The sequence below is a fragment of the Plasmodium gallinaceum genome (genome assembly GCF_900005855.1).
Source record: "Plasmodium gallinaceum strain 8A genome assembly, contig: PGAL8A_v1_76, whole genome shotgun sequence".
NCBI classification, from domain to species: domain Eukaryota; phylum Apicomplexa; class Aconoidasida; order Haemosporida; family Plasmodiidae; genus Plasmodium; species Plasmodium gallinaceum.
This window is the reverse complement of record NW_021628238.1, coordinates 2,575,820-2,597,404: the sequence shown is the minus strand read 5'-3', so window position 1 is coordinate 2,597,404 and position 21,585 is coordinate 2,575,820. Positions and strand designations below refer to the sequence as shown.

The following is a 21,585-nucleotide window of genomic DNA, read 5'->3' as shown; positions in this document are numbered from 1 at the left end:
TTATCCAATATATTATATATTAATTTTTTTTTTTTTTTTATTAAATATGCTTAAGTAAAAATTATTATATATATTTATCATTGATAATTTAAAAAATTTTCTTATTTTTTTTTATATATTTTCTTATTTTGTTTTATTATATATTTCAATTTTTTTTTTTTTTTTTTTTTTTTTATCTTCACAATAAGATTATTTCTCTTAAGTTTTTTTTTGAATTTTTCCAATGAATTTATAAATATAAAAGGTTTTATAGTTTTTAGCTGTAAATATATGAATTTTTTTTTTTTTTAAATTGTTAAATTTATATAGGACAAAATAATCTATTAGAAGAAATACACACAATATGTTGCTACATTTTCTTTTTTTTTATTAATATAAAAACAATACAAAATTTAAAAATTTTTTGAAGTTTTAATTTTTGAATTATATATAAAAACAAAATAAATAAATTTTATTTATTTTTTTATGTAAGAAAGCCTTTTTTGATAAATTTAAATTATTTCTATTTTTCATTTTAATTTCTTCCAAAAACTCATGCATGAAGTTTAAAAAAAAAGAAATATAATACAAAATTGCAAAATATATATTGTATACCTATTATATAATTATTTTTTGTTGTAAAATTTTATAGTTACAATGAAATATAAAGCATCTAATAAAACAGTTCAATCTTTTTTTATATAAAATAATATATAATACAGAAAAGTATTAAAATAAATAGAAAAAAAAAAAAAAAATAATAATAATAAACAAATAAATTAAACTGATAAATAAATAAACTAATATATATAAAATTAAATAAAGAAAATCAAAATATAAAATGGAGAATATGTTAGATAATAATGAAATAAAAAATTCTCTTCAACAACAATTAAATCAAATTGTGGGAGATCAAGAAAAGCAATACAATGAGATAAAATCTTATATAGAAAATGAAAAAAGTAAAATTTAAAAATATTTTGCATTTTTTTGATAATTTATTCAAATTTTATCTTATTTTTTTTTTTTTTTATCTAAAGAGCAGATAGAAATTATGAAAAATAAAACTAAAGAAAAAAAAATGTCTATAAATAGGATAAATCATGGTATTATTTCTTTTTTATTATATATTCCAAAAAAAAAAAAAAAAAATGACTTGTATTTTATAAATGTATTTGAATTTGTATGTTTTTTATTTAATTTTTAAGAAATTGAAGCGAACACTGTATTAGTGGCGGAACTAAAAGAAAGCGTTTTAGTAATAAAAATATAGTTATATTATTAGTATAATATTCTTTTATTTATTTTTATTTTATATTTTTTTTTTTTTTTTTTTTTATTTTTTTGTATAGGAAGAAGAAAAAAAATTAGAAGAATACCCTAAATTAATTGACGAAATTAATAACAAACTTAATTTAATTTTAAAGAATTTTGATTCATCTAAATTAGGTAATATTTCTTTTATTGTTATATCGTTCTTTTTTTTTTTTTTATATATATACCCATATTTTAAATTTTTAATAATTTTTCATTAATTTACAGAATATAAGACTGTGAAGTTACATAAAGATTACATTCAAAATGAATGGAAAAAAAAATTAGAAACATTATATAATCTTCTAGGTTTTGAAATAATTCTTGAAGGTTTAAATTATTTAATTTATACTTAAAATTTTATTATTGATATATATATATATATATTAATATATTATTTTGCTAATGTATTATTATTTTATATTTTATTTATAACAATTTAAAATCATACAGATGATAAAATTTTGATTGAATTTTCAAATATTCAAGAATCAGAACCTCATAAAAAATATCGAGCTACAGTAGCATTAAATAATGGATCTTATGAAGGTTTGTCACATTTTTTTTAAAATATCTCATTAGTTTTAAATTAATTTCATTTTATTATGTATACATGTTATTATGTATATTTTTACTTTCATATAGCGGTTGATACAACACCCCGTATAAATAACTTTGAAGATTTCGTAGATAATTTAAATAAAGGATTACCTTTTACTACTTTTTGTTGTCTACTTAGGAGATCTTTTAAAGAATTAAAATAGTTTAATTTTTAACTATTTTTTTCTTTTTATTTTTTTTCATAAAAAGGTAACAATATATTTGAAATATATATTTAATGTTCACCCTTAAATTTAAAAAAAAAAAAAAAAAAAACTGTTTAATTTTGACATTTTTTAGTAAGTTATTGAAAAAATGCTATAAACTATTTTCTCTTTGTTTTTTATATTTATTTTTAATAACATTTTTAATAAATTTTAATTTAAATAATTGGAAATACACTCATTAATTAAAAGCATTTAATTCTTTTATCACTGTTAAAATAAAAGTAACTTTTAGTATATGACTTTTGTCTTAAAAAAAATTGGGTATAAAATAGAGTTTTTAAATAAAATATTCAAAGATTTATAAAAATGACGACATTTTTATTTTCAAAATATATTTCATATTATTTTTATAATCATTATAAATCACATAAAAATATTCATAATGAAAATAATTTCATTAAAATTATTACATAAATTTATTATATAAAAAAAAAAAAAAGGGGATATATATAGTATAATTTAAAAAAAAAAAAAATCTATAATTTTTTTTTTTGTTAAAAGAGAATACCTGCTTTTTTTTTTTTTTATTTATTTTATTAGATAAATAAGAACACTAATATAAAAATGAATTTTAATTATTAAAATAAAAAAATAATATAAAAAATTATAAAAAGTAAATAAATTAGTAAATTTATATCATAATGAAATATTTTTTTAATTAAAGTGCATCAGCTATATATTTTTTTTTATATTTGAATTTTTTTTTATTTTTTTTTTTTCAAGTTCAAAAAAATAATGTAAAATTTATATTTTAAAAATTAAATGTAACATATAAATAAAAATAACAATATTTATTAAACAATATTAATAATAAACATGATATAAATCTTACACAAATACTATAGTAAAACTAATTTAAATATACGGATATTTAAGATGTAATATTATATATATATATATATATATATATATATATATATATATATATATATATATTTATACATCTAAGAGGAAAAAATTCTTGAGATTTTATTTAAAGATTTGTTGGATGCATATGAAAAGGAACTTCTTTTAATGAGCTTTTTATATGTAAACCATAAGAAGGTGGTAATAATGAATGAATATAATTAGAATTCTCATAAGTTATGAAAAGGTGATTTGGTGCATCATCTAATTTATATATTGAATCAAATATTAAGTTTTTATAATAACAATTTATCTGATCTGAATTTCTCTTACAATTAAAATTGTTATAATAATGAAAGAACGTTTTAAATTGTCTTTTATCACACCACCTCCACATGTGTAAGTATGAAAAAGGAAGATTATCTAATTCTTTTTTTTTTTCTTTTATGATGGTATAAATAAACGATTCATCTGATAATATTTTATTTCTTACATAATTTTTTTGAAGTATATTTGTCTTTTCTATTTTATCAGTAAAATATGGATATAAAATAATATTATCATGATAACCACTATACTTTTTGTTATTTATATAATATCTTGAATTATAATTTGTTTTTAAATCATTTAAATATTTAAGCTTATCACTTTTTGTTAAACTAAATGTTTCTGTAACCACATTTTCATAATATAAGCAAGTTGAAGGATATTTATATCTTAAATCGAATAAATAAATAGAGTTGTTAGAATTCAATGAAGTTAATGATATACCAGTTAAATTACAATCATAAAAAAAATTATCACTGTTATAATATTTTTTGTCATTTTCATAATCTATCAAATTATAATTTACATAACAAACATAATTTGGCAACCTTTTATCATCAATTAATATATGTTTTTTGCTTAAAACAATGTTGGTATTTGTATCAAAGCAATTTATTTTTTGTAAATCTTCATTTAAGTTTTTACAATTTTCTACTTCTCCTCTTTCTAAATCTATCCTATAACATATTGCCTTATTTAAACCAATACAACATTTATTATTGTCAGTTATAATCATATTTTTAATATTTTTTTCCATATCATTATGTATTGATAAATTGCATACTGATTTCAATTCAATTTCACTCTTATCTAAAAAAATAAAAAAAAAAAAAAAAAAAAAAAAAAAACATAATATATAATTTTATATGCACATATTATATACTTATTATGAAAAACATTATATAGAATTTAATGAATAATATTTTAAAATAGTTTTACGTAAATAATAAAAAAGTAGATACATATATTTAACGAAAAAAAAAAAAAAATTCAAAACATTAAAATTGCACAAGTTAATTTAAATAATGTAAGATAAAAAAAAGAAACGTATTGTATTTTATTTTATTTTTTTTTTTTTTTACTTTCTAAAGAAAAATGATATAAAGAAGAACTATCTGATATTAAAAAATTATCTGATTTTATATTAACTGCATCTGTTGCATTAATAGTTTTTTTATCTTGCATCAATAACTGTGATTTAAATAAGAAGGTAGGCATAAGAGAATTTACATCATTGATTTTCCACATATTAATACAACCAAATTTATCTAATGTTACTAAAGTTGTAAAAGATGGATATATTTGACTTTGTTCATTTTCAATTAATTTTAATATTCCCAATTCATTTGATTGATTAGACTTATGATGAAAATAATTTTCATGTAAGTAATTTCCTTTCAAATTCCATCTTCTCTGTATATGTTTTTTTAATTTCACTTTATATTCAAAAGAAGATATTTTATTACCATATGGAAATATATCTTTAAAAAAAATATTGGCTTTATTTATATCATACTTAAACTTTTGATCAGAAATACAATAATAAACTTTTTCTCTATTGTATTTACTTAAATAAACTCTCATAAATTCATATAAACAAAATAAATGTCTCATATTTATAATGTTGTTAGTAAAAAAAACTTTGTTAGATGAATTTTTCTTCACATAATTTATATTTTCTCCTGAGTTACATTCTTTATAATATTGAGTATTTTTTTCTACTTTATCATTATTTAAAACATCTTTACTATTATTTATTATATTATTATTATCATAAAATACATTTAAGCTGGTATTTCTTTTATTCAGTGATTCTGTTTCTTTATTACCACAGTTACTATTTTCATATAATTCAACACCATCGTTAGTATCCGTTTTATTATCATTTAATATTTCGTTCTCGTCATAAAAATTATCTTTATTTTTGATTACGTAATTTTTTTTTTTTAAAATATTAAATTGATATTCTTTATTTTCTTTTAGAAAATTGATAATATCTTTAATATTTTGCTTAAAAGGATTAATATTAACATTAATATAAAAAAATTTATTGAAAATTTTGTAAGAAGACTTACATAAAGGCATTAATTTAAATATTTCATTAAAACTTAGAAATTCACTTAATAATAAAAAATACAAAAAATTATTCAAAATTGATATTAGTGGATTATTAAAATTATTATTCGTATTATCTGTTTTTCTTTTTTTAAATTTCTTTTCAGTTACTGAATTCAATGAAGCATATATTCTAAAACTTATTTTGTTCCAGTTAGTGTAATAATTAGTATAATTATATTTGTTGAATGGAACCATAAAATAAACAAATGCATTTTTATCAAACAAGGATTCCATTATATAGTTAGTTTTATACCCTTCATTCAATGAATAATAAGAATTATCTTCATCTGACAAGCATTCTGTGCAACTAGAATTTTCTTCGTCAACATCATCATCTGAAGTTAAGATTACATCCTTTTTTAAGTTGTACTTTTTTTTAACTTCATTTTGAATATTTGCAATGTCTTTATTAAGATTATTATTAAAATGATGCACACCACTAGTATTGTACATATTTCTATGTAACATATTTAATGATTTATAAGAATTATTTTCATTTTTGTTAAAATCATAACATTTATTTAAATCATCATTTTCTTTAATCATTTTATTTAATTCAAAAGTCTCCATTTTGATGTCTTTTTTTTTTTTTTTTTTTTTTTAAATGTAAGAAAAAATTTAAAAAAAAAATATATGAAAAAAAAAAAATAAGAATATATATATTTTTAAACAATGAATACTTAATATTTCAAGTCATATTTCATATTTTATAAACCAATTTTTTTATTTTTATTTTTATTTTATATTTTTAACGATAATAATAATGAATCATATATGTATTATAGTAAAAGATATATATAAAGCTAGATAAAATCTTATAAAAAAGTATATAAAAAAAATAATAAAAAAAAGAAAAAAAAATATGATACAAAATAAAAATAATAAATATATATAAAGCCTTTGTCCAATATATTAACGTAAGACTATTCACGTATATATATATATGATTTTATAAAACTATTGAGGAAAAAGGAAAATAAAAAATATATAAACAAATAAATATGCATAATTCCTGAAATATGCATATGCATTGATTGAATATTTGTTGAATAAAATATATAGAACATGCGAATAATATATACTCTTATGGATGAATTATTTTCTATTATATTTAAAAAAAAAAAAACTGATAAAATATATATTTTTATATATATATGATAAAGAGAAAATATTTAATTTTATTTTATTCTACTCTCAAAATAATATGCTTATGCATAGAAATAATGTGAATATTTTCTTTCATAAATTAACAAGATTATCACTTTAAAAAAATTTTATTCTATATATAATCAAAAAATTATTAATTTTTATAAAAAAAAAAATATAGATACATTTAAAGAGAAAAAAAAAAAAAAAAAATAAAATAAAAACTTAATCTTTTTTTTTATTTTATAGAAAAAATTCATATTAACGAATATATGCATAATTTCTTGGATGAAAAAAAAAAAAAAAGTTTGTATAGCTCTTATTATAATTAAATCATTATTTACTATATATTTTTGTTTGAATTAAGCACATTTTATATTAAAAATAATTTTATATCAAATTTTAGTAAATTTACATTAAAATTTCAATAAGAATCACATCGTTTAGTTCTTTTAGTAAAAAAGAACTTCATAAAATTAAAATTTTTTTTTTTTTATTAATTATTTTATCCACATTTTTCCGAATATTTTTCTTTCTATTTATATAAAAATTGTTTTATTTTTATAAATGTCCTAAAGAGATAAAAAAATATAATGTATATTTTTTAAATTAAATAACTATATTATTATTATAAAATAATTGAAATTTTTTTTTTTGTTACAAATTAAAAACAAATAAATTAAATCAAAAATAATAACCATACCTAATATATAAAAGAAATATGCTTTCTTCTTTATGTTTCTTTTTGATAAAAAAGAATAAAATTTTTTATTTTGAATAGATGCAGAGTATTATTTATTGTATAATTTTGCAAATATTTTATTGGCCATAGTATGTAAAAATTTAATTTTTAAATAAATATCAAAAAAAAATATATATATATATATATATTTAAGAAAAGTAAAAGAAAAAATACTTAAAGAAAACCAAACTTATGATCTCTTTTTTTTTTTTTTTTTTTTTTTTTGTGTTAACTTTTGGAATATTTTAAAAATCAAATTGAAATAATATATTTAAAGAAAAAAATAAAAGAAGTAATATCAAAAAAACATTACAAAAAAAAAGAAAAAATAATCTTTTAGGATTCATTCATAAAAAGTCAATTGAAAAAAAAGTAAACTGTTAAATTAATTATTTACTACATATTAATTTTATTAAAATAAAAAAATTTATTTTCGTTATTTTTTATAAATTTCTTATCTCTTTTTAATAAAAAAATTTTATCTAGAAATTTTGTTATATAAAAATTTATAAATTTAATAATTTTAAATTTTCCCAAAAATGGTGAATAAAAAAGTTTTGAAAGATAATTTATTTAACATAATAAAATACAATGTTCACAATAACTCTGCTTTTAATATATGTGGAAAGATAAAAGTTGCAAATCCTATAGTAGAATTGGATGGAGATGAAATGACTAGAATAATATGGAAGGATATAAAAGATAAACTAATATTACCTTATTTAGATTTAAAAATAAAATATTTTGATTTGTCAATTCAAAGTAGAGATAAAACAAATGATGAAGTAACTTTGGAAGCAGCAGAGGAAATTAAAAAACATTCTGTTGGTATAAAATGTGCAACTATTACTCCTGATGCAGCAAGAGTAAAAGAATTTAATTTAAAGCAAATGTGGAAAAGTCCAAATGGTACCATAAGAAATATATTAGATGGTACTGTTTTTCGAGCACCAATACTAATTAAAAATATACCAAGACTTATACCCAATTGGAAGAAACCTATAATAATAGGAAGACATGCATATGCTGATCAATATAAACAGAAATCACTAAAAATTGATAAAACAGGAAAATTTGAAATTGTTTTTACTCCAGACGATAATTCTGGAGTTATTAGAGAAACTATATTTAATTTTAAATCACCTGGTGTGTGCTTAGGTATGTATAATACAGAAGAATCTATAAGGAACTTTGCCTTATCATGCTTTCAATATGCATTAGACCTTAAAATGCCTGTTTATATGAGCACAAAAAGTACTATACTAAAAATTTATGATGGATTATTTAAAGATATATTTAGTGAAATTTATGAAGAGAAATTTAGAAAGTCATTTGAACAACATAATTTATGGTATGAACATAAATTAATTGATGATATGGTTGCACAGGTTTTAAAATCGGAAGGAGGATTTGTATGGGCATGTAAAAATTATGATGGTGATATACAATCAGATGCAGTTGCACAAGGATATGGAAGTCTAGGATTAATGAGTTCAATCTTAATGTGTCCCGATGGAGTTACATGTGTTGCAGAAGCTGCACATGGTACTGTCACAAAGCATTATAGATGCTACCAAAAAGGACAAAAAACTTCAACAAATCCAATCGCCTCTATTTTTGCGTGGACTAGAGGACTTCAACAAAGAGCCAAATTAGATAATAACCAAAAGCTACAACAATTTTGTTATGCCCTTGAAAAAGCATGCATTGAAACTGTTGAAGATGGGTTAATGTCTAAAGATTTAGCAGCTTGTATTAAAGGAATAAAAAATGTTACAGAAAAGGATTATTTGTATACCGATGATTTTATAGATGCAATTAATGAAAAACTCAAATTAAAATTACTAGTTTACCAATCAAAAAATGATTCACAAGCTACTACCACAAAATTAAATAATGATAATTGGAATCATTATGCTCCACAGGAACATTCCTCGTAAAAAATAAGGAATACCCTCAAGAAATAGGGGCTTTATTTTCATTTTCTTCTTATTATATATTTAAAAATTTATGTATGCATATATTAAACTTATTTTATTTTTATGCAATATTTATATATATACAACAATTATTGTTTTATATTTATGATATTCATATTGTTTTTAAATATTACTTTTATCATTTACTAATTTTTAATTTAGAATCATGCTAATTTCTATCTTTTTATAATGTACAATTTAAAGGTTTTATTTTATTATTAATTTAAATTTTTTTTTTAAGAAAACTAAATAACTTAAGTTTATTATAAATATTATAGTTAAAGAGATATGTTAAAATAGCAGAAAGTCAATATGTTAATTTACTTAAAAAAAAAATGATTATGACACTTGGATTAATTATTATCCTTAAATTTTTTAAAATAATTTCAAAAGTAAAATTGAAAAAAAAAAAAAAAAAGACCATATTAACTTTTAGTTTATAATGAACTAAAAAATAACATCTTATATATGTATATAATATATTTTTTTTTTTTGTTTTAAAATATAAGAGTAACAAGTTAACGCATTATATTTGATGTTAACACATGTATTAATTTCTTTTCATTTAAAATGTTAATAAAATATATAAATGGATATCTCTTTGTTATATATATATTCCTAATTACAAATAATTATTAATTTATAATTGAAGAAATTTTTTTGAATTAATAATTTGAGAAATGATATTTATCATTATTTTTTTTATTTTCTAAGTATTATAAATTTTTAAAATTTTACTGATTTTTTTCTTTCAGCAGGTTTAAATTCTGGTAATTCAATTTTACCATTTTTATCTTTTGGAAAATCTTCCATTTGATAATATGCTTCATTATTTATGCTTTTTTTTCCTCTTATTATTTCTATTTTACTATTATCTCTTGAATCTATCCAATTATTCAATATATCCCATAATTTTGTAAAAACAGTACGAGTTTCATCATACCCTTCAAAATATGTTAAGCAATCCTTATTATGTGCTTCCATTAATATATCTCCATATTTGCTCCTACATATTTCACATGCTATATCCAAATCATGAAATGGTAGCATCCCCGAGTCAAAATAAACCTCTTTAGTATTGAAGTCTCTTTTTATTTTTTCTAAAGCCAGCTTAAATACTTTGTAAATATATTTAAAAAAAATATAAACAAAATTTGCAACTGCTCTAGGATTAATATTGCATTTATTATCTAAAACTTCTGGATTTAAATAATTATAATAATATTCATCCTGAAAAAAAAAAAAAAAAAGGGTATAACATTATATTTCAATAAACTGAACTTTATTATTTGAAGTCCAAACATTTTTCAACTTAAGAAATTACTTATTTTTATTCATATAAATAGTCGTTTAATATAAATATATATATATATACATATATTTCTTAGAAATTATTCATTTTGTTATATCTTTTTTTATAGAAACGTTAAAAAGTATTTATATTTATAATTATTCTAATGTTATTTATTCATCTTAATAATTTTATTTACATATTATACAATTGTTAGAAAATTTTAATTTTTTATATATTTTTATTTACATAAATATCATATTTTAATTTATACAACACTAAAATGTTTTTTATAATTATCACATGCTCTAAAGTAATTATATATTATTTCTATTTTTCTTTTTAGTAATATTTTTTCAAAAAATAATTTTACCTGATTTATTGGGTTTATTGGTAAAACAATATTATATCCATTGTCACTTTGGCTTGCTTCTTGGACACAAAGAGGTACATCCATTTGTATATTACTATCATTTAAGACTTGTTCATTTATGGGATAATTATATTCATCAGTGGCATACATATATGTTTTATCGTTAATTTTATTAGATAAATAATTTTCATTAATTCCTCCGCTTTCATTTGCATTCATAGAATAATTATGCTCTTCCATTTTTCTTCTATCAAAAGAATCTCTTGATGGAAATATGGGGTGGCTGACATTTTTATAATATGAACCATTTAAAACATTGTAAGTTTTATTACCCCATATACGTTTATTATCAACTCTACGAATAAATACTCTAGGATTTTTAGGATGACAACTAAATGGGGTTTTTGAGCAATCGAAATTCATTAAAGAATTGTTATTATTTTCATAATCATGAACTACAACATTAGGATAGACATAATACTCCTTTAATTCAGGTTGTGTTTCACCATTTTCAGTGGGATATCCTTCCATAATGTATGTTCTGCAGCCACTTTCAACAAGTGTATCATTTGTTTCATCTAAATTATTTTCTAATTTATTCATTTGGTCATAATTATAAAACTATAAAAGGATGTTAAAAAATATTAAACAGATCTTATAATAATTATAAGATGTCTTTAAAATATAAAATATATATATGTTTATTTTTTTTTTTTTTTTATCAGATAAATTGTTTATATAGAAAATTATAATGTTATAAATAATTAATAACTGTAATAAAAAAAAAATAATATAATGGAACAAGTATATTATTTTTCTTTATTTTCTTCAAAAAACATTGTAAATTTTTAGAATTCCTATATACACACAAAAATATATTTGTAAAATATAAGATGTATTCGTATAAAATGGATGTACGTTAATAATAAAAAAATTAATAACAAATTTTTTTTCTATTCTTTTATAGTAATGTATCGTAAAACAAAAAATTGTTATCTTTATAACATGTTGTTACAAAATTTCTTGCATGCAATTACATTCCTATAAACAGATAAATATTAATAACAATAAATATAAAGCAACAAAATCCAAAATAAAAATTTATGTAAAATTGTTACAAAAAAAGGAAAGAAGAAAAAAGCTTTTTAAAAATATGTAATAAACTGTTTTTTACATATTAAACAAATACTTTTATATAAATATATATAATTTTATATTGATAAGTAGAAGAAAATTAAAAAGATACAATTATATATTTATATATTTATAAATATATGTTTATGTAAATTTTGTTTTTTTATAATAAAAAAAAAAAATCTTCACTAGAATAAATGAAAGTAATACTTCAAAATATTTTTAATATGTGAACGTTTATTTATTAGAAGAAAATATATTAAAAAAAAAAAAACAGCGAGTAGTTTTTTGTTAATTTTACTAGTAAATATTTAAAAAATTCCACAACCTAATAAGTATATTAACACAACATTTTTTATATAAAAATATATGAACAATTCAGGTGTATATATATTAAAAAAAATTATATAACTATAAAAAAAAAAAAAAAAAAATCTTTTTTGTAAAGAAAATGTGTCTTAAATATTTAATTAAAATTTTTACATTTTAAATAAATTATTTCATTAAAAGTTGTGAATTTTAATCTGTTAAAATAAAAATTTTTTAGTAAATAATTGCTATTCTATGAAAGAATTAAAGTAATTTTAATAATTTGTAAGATATTCAATTAAAAAATTCTTATTCAATGTTTTTTAAGAAAAAAAAAAAAAGTTATATTTAAGCTAAAAATTCTCTATATACGTTTCTGAATATCAATAATTATTAAATATGTTTTATTCTAATTTAATTCGTACTTTCTACAACATATTTTTAAATGGTTTTTGTTGTGTGCGTAATTTGTGTGCGAAGTATTTATTTTACATTGGAAATAGTTTATATATTAAAAAAAAAAAAAAATTTACAAACAAATATATGTTTTATATTTTCTTTTGATTCTCCTTTTTACTTCCTTTTTTTATTTTTTATTTTTTTAAGTGTTCCATGAATAAACATAAATCAGATTCATTTTACAGCAATTTTTTTTTTTGAAAATATAATTTTGCAAGTTTTGCAAATTAAAAATGAACACATATATAAAATAATTCATTTAAAAAAAATAAAATAAAAAAAAGAGATTTTAGTTTTTAAATATGTTGGAAGACGTTTTTGCACACCTAACAAAATTTTCAAATTGTCTTTTGTAGACGTTAAAATAATTCTCCTATTTAATTTGGGTCGTTTTATGTTCGAAAAAATTTTTTAAGAAATTTTTAAAAGTTGTTGGACGAGATTAAAAAATAAAATTTACCATCAACAAAATGTGATTTTTTAATAAGAAAAAGAAGTAAAAATAAAAAAAAAAAAAAAGATGTAATAAACAAATATAGTTATTAAATTCTATATGTAATGTAAAATAGAAAATTAAAATGTTTTAATTAGTGATAAAAAAGGTTATAAACCCACAAAATTTTAATAAATATATATATATATCAGTAAAAGTAAAAAAATATGAGAGAATAAACAATTTTCAAACAAATGCATCATTTACATTCAAAAATATAAAATTATCAAATTAAATAATAAGCAAAAAGAATAAATAATAAAATATTATTATTCTCATAAACAACCATTGAAAAAACAAAAAAAAAAAGAATAGCACTTAAATAGAAAGAGAACAAATTTGTGTGTGTAAAATATAAAAGCGTACCATTTTTGATAAATATACATACAATTTAAAGAAATAATGTATAAATAAAATTATATAAATGAAAATATTTTAAATATAAAAAATAATTAATAATTATTAATATAAAAATAATGTACAATTAAATTCAGCATTTGTCATCATGATAAAGGAAATTATTTTGACTGCTTCCAGGTTTTGCATCTGCATGTGTATAATTATCAATTGGTAATTTTTTTTCTTTTGCTGAAGATAACATAGATATAATTGATAAAATTAAACCAGAAATGGATAAACTAGGATTATAATCATCACCCAATAAACTTAAACATATATCCCCATTTGAATATACATGAGTATGTTTTGGTGGTTTTTGAAGAAAATACACAGTAGGTGGCTTCAGTGGATAATCATCTGAAAAAATAATTTTTATTTTATAGACTTCATTAGCATATATAGTATTTTCCAATCCCACATATTGTACAATCCAAACCCTAATATTATTTGGGTGTACATCTATAGTGCAATTAATGGGAGGATTTTTTAAAAAATTATTTAATTCCTTTTGGATTCTATAATTAGAATTTCCTAACTTGTATTTCTTTTTTATATGTTTTAAAACACTTTTTGATGGTTTCAATCCACCACTACTAAAAGTTTTATCTGGTTGTATTGTAAATAAATGTCTTGTAACATTTTTGTTTTCTTTCAATATATACTTTTTTTTTTTATGGTAATTTAAAGGATTTTCATGTGTATTAACCTTATCTTTTGTAGAACAACTTGTCTTTATCATAAAATTTGAATATTTGTTTCCATAGCCCATAAGATATTTGTATCTATGAATTTTTGAAAAAGAATTTGATCTTATAAAAATTTTATTTCCATTTTTTATAAATATAAATATATAAAATATTGTTAATATTTCCAGCACTCTTGTTTTTTTCATTGTTTAAATGAGCTTTTTATTACCTAAATCTTATATTTACTCAAATAAAAAATTTCCTATATAAAAAAGTTATTATTTGTGTTTTTTAAAAAGGTCTCATTTCTTATAAAATGTTTATAAAAAAATAAGTGGAAGTATATGTATATAAGTATATTAATATTTAAAAAATTTTTATATATGTATAGAATTAATTCTTAATTATATTTTATCTGCATATTTCTGAAAAATACTACATTTATTTTATATCCATATAATATTTTTATTTAATTTTCATATTTAATTTTTCATATTTAGCAATTTAAAAAAAAAAAAAAAAAAAAAAAAGCTACTTTTTTTTTATAAGTTTAAGTTTTATTTCTTTAAAAAATGTATTAAAATTTGAAAGTAACATTTCATTAAATAAAATCTTTTAAATTTTATTTATAATGAAGGTTACACAATGTTATGTTAGTAATATTATTTTAAGTTTCAAAAGATTTGTCATCTTGAAAAATATTTTATATTTTCTATTTATGTTATTTAATTAACGTAGTTGATAAAAACAAAAAAAGAAATAATTTCACGGTTTAAATTATATTATTCTAAATGAAAAGTATAAATAATAAAAAATTTGTTAAGAGTTTTTTATAATTTTTTTTTAATTAAAAAGAAAATTGTATTTTTTTATTAGAGTTTTAGAAAGGGAATAATACTATTTAATTATACTCTAAAAAGAAATCCCAAAATAAAAATACGGAGTTTTTTCCATTGTATCTTTTTCTTTTTTTTTCATTTTATTTTATGTATTTAATTATAATTTAATATTCCAAAAATATATTACTATTTTACATCTTTTACAAATAAAAAAAATAATGAAAAAAAATGTTATTAGGCAATTATTAATATCCACTTAAGAAAGTTAATATATTACTATAAAATAAATTATTAATGAAAAAAATAAAAAGGCTTACAAATCATTTTCTTATACTTCACACAAAAGTTTTCCGTAAAATAATTGAATGGTATCATTTCATATTTATGAAATAGAAATTTACTTGTATTAATTTATTAATTATTATAGTGAAAGTAAAATTTTTTAATTAAAAATTACAAATAAGAATAATACATATCGTTGAAGTTATTCATAATGCATAAATCTTCCTAAAATATGATAAAAAAATACTAAAGCTTAAACGTTTTTTAATTACTTTAGACTAATATTAATATTTTAACTTTTTTTTTTTTTTTTTTTTGAGACAGCCACTTTACTAATATTTAATATGGAGAAAAAAAGTGTAAAAAAATAAAAAATATTAAAAAAAAAAATTATAAAAAAAAAATAAAAAAAAAAATTAGTGCGTTTATTTCTTCTTTTTTTTTTTTTTTTATTAAAATATATAGAATTAAGCATATGTCTTTTAATATGAGAATAATTGTATAAATTTTTTTTATTTCAAATGAAAATTTAATATATATATATATAAATTATATTTTATTTAAAATGTTCAGTTTAATGTATTATTTTTATTTTACACTTTAAATGCATCATCATTTTTAATGATATAATTTATGAAAATATATTTTTTTTTTTTAAAAAAAAAAAAAATAAATTTTTTTAATTAGTTTAACTTTTGTTATTTATTAAGCTTTACCTCTATATCTTTTATATATGTTTGACTGAAAAACTGATACTTTATAATTCACACCCATGTAAGAAAAAATTATTAATGATATAGTATTTTGTAAAATAATTGTAGAATCAGGATGGATATTTTAAATAACAAGATAAAAAAGAAAAAGATATTTTCAGAAGAGAGTAACAGTGATAAAGAAAATGATTCGTATAAAATAAATGATGAAAAATTAATAGAAAATCAACCGATTTCGAGTTTTATTGAAATAACTGAAAATAAAAATATCATAAATAATAAATATGAAAGTGAAAACAATTTATTAGATGATAATATACCAGAGGAAAATAAAGAAGAAAAAAAAGAAAGTAATAGTAATGAATATGATAGTAATAAAATTGAAAATTGTGAATATAAGGATAATGAAAACCAAAGTAATGATGAAGAATATAATTTAAAAGAAAAAAAAAAAAAAAAAAGAAAGTTAAGAAAAAATTTTCATGAAAATAGCAAAGGGGATTCTGAAGATTTAATAGAAATTGGGAATAAAGAATCTAAAATAGACAAAAAAAAATTTATTGTAAAAAATAATAAAAGTAAGAATACATCTGATAAAAAAAATGTAGTTATGAATGATATAAATAACAAATTAAAAAACTGTGAAATAGTAAATGAGAAGCATGAATTTGATGAAGAAAATGATAAAAAAGATAAATACGAAGTAAAGGAAGATGACAATAAAGATAAAAATTGTGAAGGTAAAAATGAAAATAAAGATAATTCTGAAAGTGAAAATGAAAGTGAAAGTGGAGATAAAAGTAACGAAGATGAATATAATCAAGAATTAGAAGAAGATTTTGAAAAAACAAAAGAAAAAAAAAAAAAAAAAAAAATAAAAAATTCCAAACTAATGGATGATACTAATCCTGATGAAGACAAATTAAAATTAAAATTAATTCAAATATCTTTTTCAAAAAAGGAATATAATATTGAAGAATATATTTATGAGTGTTTAAAGGTGATGGTTCCATTAAATAAGAGAGATATTTTTTTAAGTAATGAAAACATAATTTTTGAACATATAGAGAACGAAGATTTAAAAAAATTAGAAATTTTATGGTTTAATAATTTAACAAAAAATAGACAGAAAAGTATAACTGATTGTTTCAGTACTTTAAATAAATTAAATAAAGAAAGTAATAGCAATGTTAATAATATGAATAAAGAAGAAAATTTAGACAATGAAAGTAATGTATGTAATGAAAACAAAAATAATTCATTAACATGTCATATTTTTGATCAAAATAAGGAAATAATTATCGTTGATTATTTAGTTGAACTATGTAATCAGCAAGTAAAATTAATAAAAGAATATATATCATATATAAAAAAAAATATATATGATTTATCTTCAATAGTAGAAAATAATGAAAAAATAAATGAAATGAAAATAGTAGAACCAATGAAAAGAAGAGAATTATTTTTTTACTTAAATATATGTATATCAATAAATTATGTTCAAGAGTGTTTACCAAATATTTATTCAATTTCTTCTAGTATATCTCCAGATGTTAGAGGCTTCAATTTACATCCGATGTTTTCTCATATTAATAAAAAGAAAGAACAAAAAAATGAAAATGTAGGTAATCCATGGGAAAAACTTAAATTATTAAAAAAGGGGAAAAAAAATGACACATTAAATATAAATGAATATATTAAAAAAAAAAAAGATATAGTGTTTAAAGATGAAAAAGAAAATGAAGATAAGGATATGGAAAAAGAAAAAATAAATTTAGAGGAAATAAAACATATAGAAAAAGGGAAATTAGAAGAAATAGAAAAAAAAAAAAGAGAACTAGAAGAAATGAAAAGAAAAAAAAAAGCATTAGAAGAAATTGAAAAAAAAAAAAAAGAAAGAGCTGATAAAAAGACATTTAATATATATTCTTTATTGGAATCAGCTGGTCAATTTTTTGGAGAAGGTCCTAAATATTCTAATCCGAATATTCAAGAATTTCATAAGTCTAATAATAACCAATTAGTATATATAAAACCACCTGATAATATTGATGAAAAAAATATATTAATAAATTTTTTCTTACAATTTCCAAGCATAAATAAAAAGTTAGAATATAATAAAAGAAGAATATATGCAGAAAATTATGGGTTAATTAAAATTATTAAAAATAATGAAAATTTGCCTATAAATTTTGAGTTAAATACACAACCATGGAAATTAGAAGAATATAAAAATTTATGGTATGAACAAAATAAACTTAACAATTTTCAAATATGGAATATGTCTAATGTATTAAATTATGATCATTCATCAGAATATACTCAATTTTCTAATACCAAAACAGAACAAGCTAATCAAACTGAAAACATTACTTGTGAAATGAACAAAAACGAAAATACAAAAAATGAAACAAGTGAAAATGAAATATATAAAAATGAAAATATAAAAAATGAAACAAGTGAAAATGAAAATATAAAAAATGAAATATATAAAAATGAAAATATAAAAAATGAAAATATAAAAAATGAAAATATAAAAAATGAAAATATAAAAAATGAAAATATAAAAAATGAAATATATAAAAATGAAGAAACACCTATAATAATAGATGATTCTGATAAAAAAAAAAATACAAAAGACGAAAACATAAGAACAAATAATTTTGAAATAAAAAAGACAGGTACTAAAAAAAGAAGTGAAATTTTAACCAAGAAAATAAAAAAAATATGTTCTGCTGATGATTCGAAGCAAATGAAATTAACATCTTTTTTAAGTAAGGATAAAATAAATAAAAATATAGATATAAAAAGTAAGGATATAAACAAAATTAATGTAGATGTAAAAGAAGAATTAAGTAATAAATCTGATTATATGACCAGTGAAAACGAAGAACTAGAATATATATCTTTAAAAAAAAAAAAGAAAAAAATACTAGATGATGAACAAATTAATAACGAATATAATACTAATAATTTAAATAATGACATTGAAAAAAAAAAGAATGAAGAGTCAAATAATAATAATGAAAACGAAAGTATAAGTGAAGACAAAAAACAAATATATGAGGAATTAATTAAAAAGCAAAAATTTAAGGAAGAAAAAAAAAGGTACATTTTTAATGAAATTATTATGTTTTATATACATTTATGCTATTTTTTTTTTTTTTTTTTTTTTTATATGATTTTTATACTACATTATTTATTTTGATTACATTTTTAAATATACATGTTGTTTAATTTTTTTTTTTTTTTTTTTTTTTTCAAGATTACTAAATGATAAAATGAAGGAAATATTTGAATTAGAAGCAGAGGAAAGTGAAGATGAAAATATAGAAGATCCTGAAGAAAGAAAAAAAGCACAGCTTTTAAAGAATCAAAAAATAGAAGAAAATGAAACAGAAGATGATGAGGAATATATCAGTGAAGAGTATATACTTAAAACTTATAAATATATATATGTATTAAAATATATTTTTTATATAACTATTCAAATATAATACTCTTGTTTAAAAAATATACATATTTATATAAATAAGTTATATTTTTTTTTTTTTTTTTTTTTTTTATAGTTTCAATGAATTTATAAATAATGAAGAATACAATAGTGACAATGATATAATAAAACTAAAACACGCTGAAGAAATGGAAAAATTAGAAGAAGATATTTTTCTTAAAAAATTTACCTATCAAGGAAAAGAATTTAATAAAGAATTAACTAATAAAGAAAAGTTAGAATTAGAAAGAGAAAGACAATTATTAAGAAGAAAAAAATTATTACTTAATTGTAACATAGGAAATGTGAAACTTAGTGATTTTGAATCGGATAGTAGTAGTAATAGTAGTTCAAATGAGCCTTTTAAGAATTCTTTATATGAATCTTTTACTGAATTTGAAAATATAGACAAAGTAAAAAAAAATAAAAATTCATTAGAATATTCATATAATGATAATGTTTTCAAAAAGGGAGAATATATTAGTGAAGTTGATGAGAAAAAAAAGAAACAAAGTAAAAATTACATTTATATTTACGTATATACATATATTATATACTTTAGTAATTTCTACATGTATTATTTTATATGAACATTGTAAATATCTCTTTTATTTTTTTAACATTTTAATTTAATATATTTTAATACGTTTATGTATATATGAATAATGCTTTGTATGATTTTCTCTATATAATACAGTAGTTAATTTATTTTATTATTTTGTTCTTTTTGTGGATTACTATTACTTTTATTATCTATTTCCTTTTTATTTTAGTTTTAAAAAAGATTGATGATGTAATATATAGAAAAGAGGTAAATACAAATGAAGGTAAAAAAATTGTTATTAAAAAAAAAAGAAAAATTCGTTTTCATCAAGATTTATCTGATATAACAGTAACAGAAGAAGAAAAATTAGATGAATATGAAAAAACAAAAAAGAAACATAAAAAAGTAAAAAGTAATGTAATAATGCAACCTAGCTCATTAAATATTTCAACTAAAATAGTAAATCATACCAATAAAGCATCAATTAAATGGAATAATAATATAAAAGATATTAGTGAGTTAGATACACCAACAAATGGAGAAATATTTAAAGGATTTAGGAAGGTAGAAAATGTTCAATAAAGCACTTAAAGAAATAATTAAAAAAGGGGAAGAATAAGTCTTAATATATTATGAAAAAAAAAAAAAAAATAAAATAAGATATAAAAAATTTAATACAAACCTATTTGATTTTATTATATTTTTGTCTATTTTTTATTATTTAAAATATACAAAAAAAAAAAAAAATAAAATAAAATAAATAAATAAATAAATAATTTTCAAATGATATAAATCAAAGAAATTTAATTAGTTAATACATAAAGTCTACAGATTTTTAGTAATTATAATTTTCTTAATTTTTTTTAAAATATTTATTCCTCTAAAATTTTTACATTTTTTTTTCCATTTTAGATAATTTTAATATTTTTACATATTTTAATAAAGTAAAACATTTTAAATCATAAGATTTACAATAATTAAACTACATATTTGTGCATTATATTTTAAATAAATATATATTATTAAGGTACAATTTTATTTTAAATTGTTTTATTTTTTTCCGTTTATTAACTTATATTTTAAGAATATTTTTTTTTTTTTTTTTTTTAAACATGTATATTTAAATTTGATAAACATTGTATTATAATTTTTTTTTTTTTTTTTATACGTTGAAATGTGCTTAATTAATAAATAAAAAAAATATTGTTAATTTAAAAGGAAAAAAAAAAAAAAATAAATAAAAAGTGAATAAATAAAAAAATAATGTAAATTTTTTTTTTTTTTTTTTTTTT

At 17.8% G+C, this 21,585-nt stretch overlaps 6 protein-coding genes across 6 annotated transcripts; 3 read left to right on the top strand and 3 right to left on the bottom strand.

Moving 5' to 3' along the window:
• Positions 1–820: 820 nt before the first annotated feature.
• Positions 821–2,057, top strand: SPC25 (kinetochore protein SPC25, putative; the record flags this gene model as incomplete). The annotated part of the gene is made up of 7 exons (XM_028671314.1): positions 821–941; positions 1,020–1,085; positions 1,188–1,237; positions 1,332–1,428; positions 1,522–1,623; positions 1,747–1,842; positions 1,939–2,057. 7 exons carry the CDS (start codon positions 821–823, stop codon positions 2,055–2,057), a joined length of 651 nt encoding a protein of 216 aa, XP_028527978.1.
• A 1,036-nt stretch (positions 2,058–3,093) lies between these two features.
• Positions 3,094–5,981, bottom strand: PGAL8A_00256900 (conserved Plasmodium protein, unknown function; the record flags this gene model as incomplete). The annotated part of the gene is made up of 2 exons (XM_028671313.1): positions 3,094–4,103; positions 4,376–5,981. 2 exons carry the CDS (start codon positions 5,979–5,981, stop codon positions 3,094–3,096), a joined length of 2,616 nt encoding a protein of 871 aa, XP_028527977.1.
• A 1,857-nt stretch (positions 5,982–7,838) lies between these two features.
• Positions 7,839–9,239, top strand: PGAL8A_00256800 (isocitrate dehydrogenase (NADP), mitochondrial, putative; the record flags this gene model as incomplete). Its single annotated transcript, XM_028671312.1, has 1 exon — positions 7,839–9,239. One exon carries the CDS (start codon positions 7,839–7,841, stop codon positions 9,237–9,239), a length of 1,401 nt encoding a protein of 466 aa, XP_028527976.1.
• Positions 9,240–10,004: 765 nt separating this feature from the next.
• Positions 10,005–11,545, bottom strand: PGAL8A_00256700 (conserved Plasmodium protein, unknown function; the record flags this gene model as incomplete). The annotated part of the gene is made up of 2 exons (XM_028671309.1): positions 10,005–10,508; positions 10,943–11,545. The coding sequence occupies 2 exons, from the start codon at positions 11,543–11,545 to the stop codon at positions 10,005–10,007; spliced, it is 1,107 nt and encodes a 368-aa protein (XP_028527975.1).
• Positions 11,546–13,827: 2,282 nt separating this feature from the next.
• Positions 13,828–14,628, bottom strand: PGAL8A_00256600 (ubiquitin conjugating enzyme, putative; the record flags this gene model as incomplete). Its single annotated transcript, XM_028671308.1, has 1 exon — positions 13,828–14,628. One exon carries the CDS (start codon positions 14,626–14,628, stop codon positions 13,828–13,830), a length of 801 nt encoding a protein of 266 aa, XP_028527974.1.
• Positions 14,629–16,371: 1,743 nt separating this feature from the next.
• PGAL8A_00256500 (conserved Plasmodium protein, unknown function) lies at positions 16,372–20,875 on the top strand (the record flags this gene model as incomplete). Its single annotated transcript, XM_028671307.1, has 4 exons — positions 16,372–19,364; positions 19,522–19,683; positions 19,826–20,262; positions 20,523–20,875. 4 exons carry the CDS (start codon positions 16,372–16,374, stop codon positions 20,873–20,875), a joined length of 3,945 nt encoding a protein of 1,314 aa, XP_028527973.1.
• Positions 20,876–21,585: the final 710 nt, after the last annotated feature.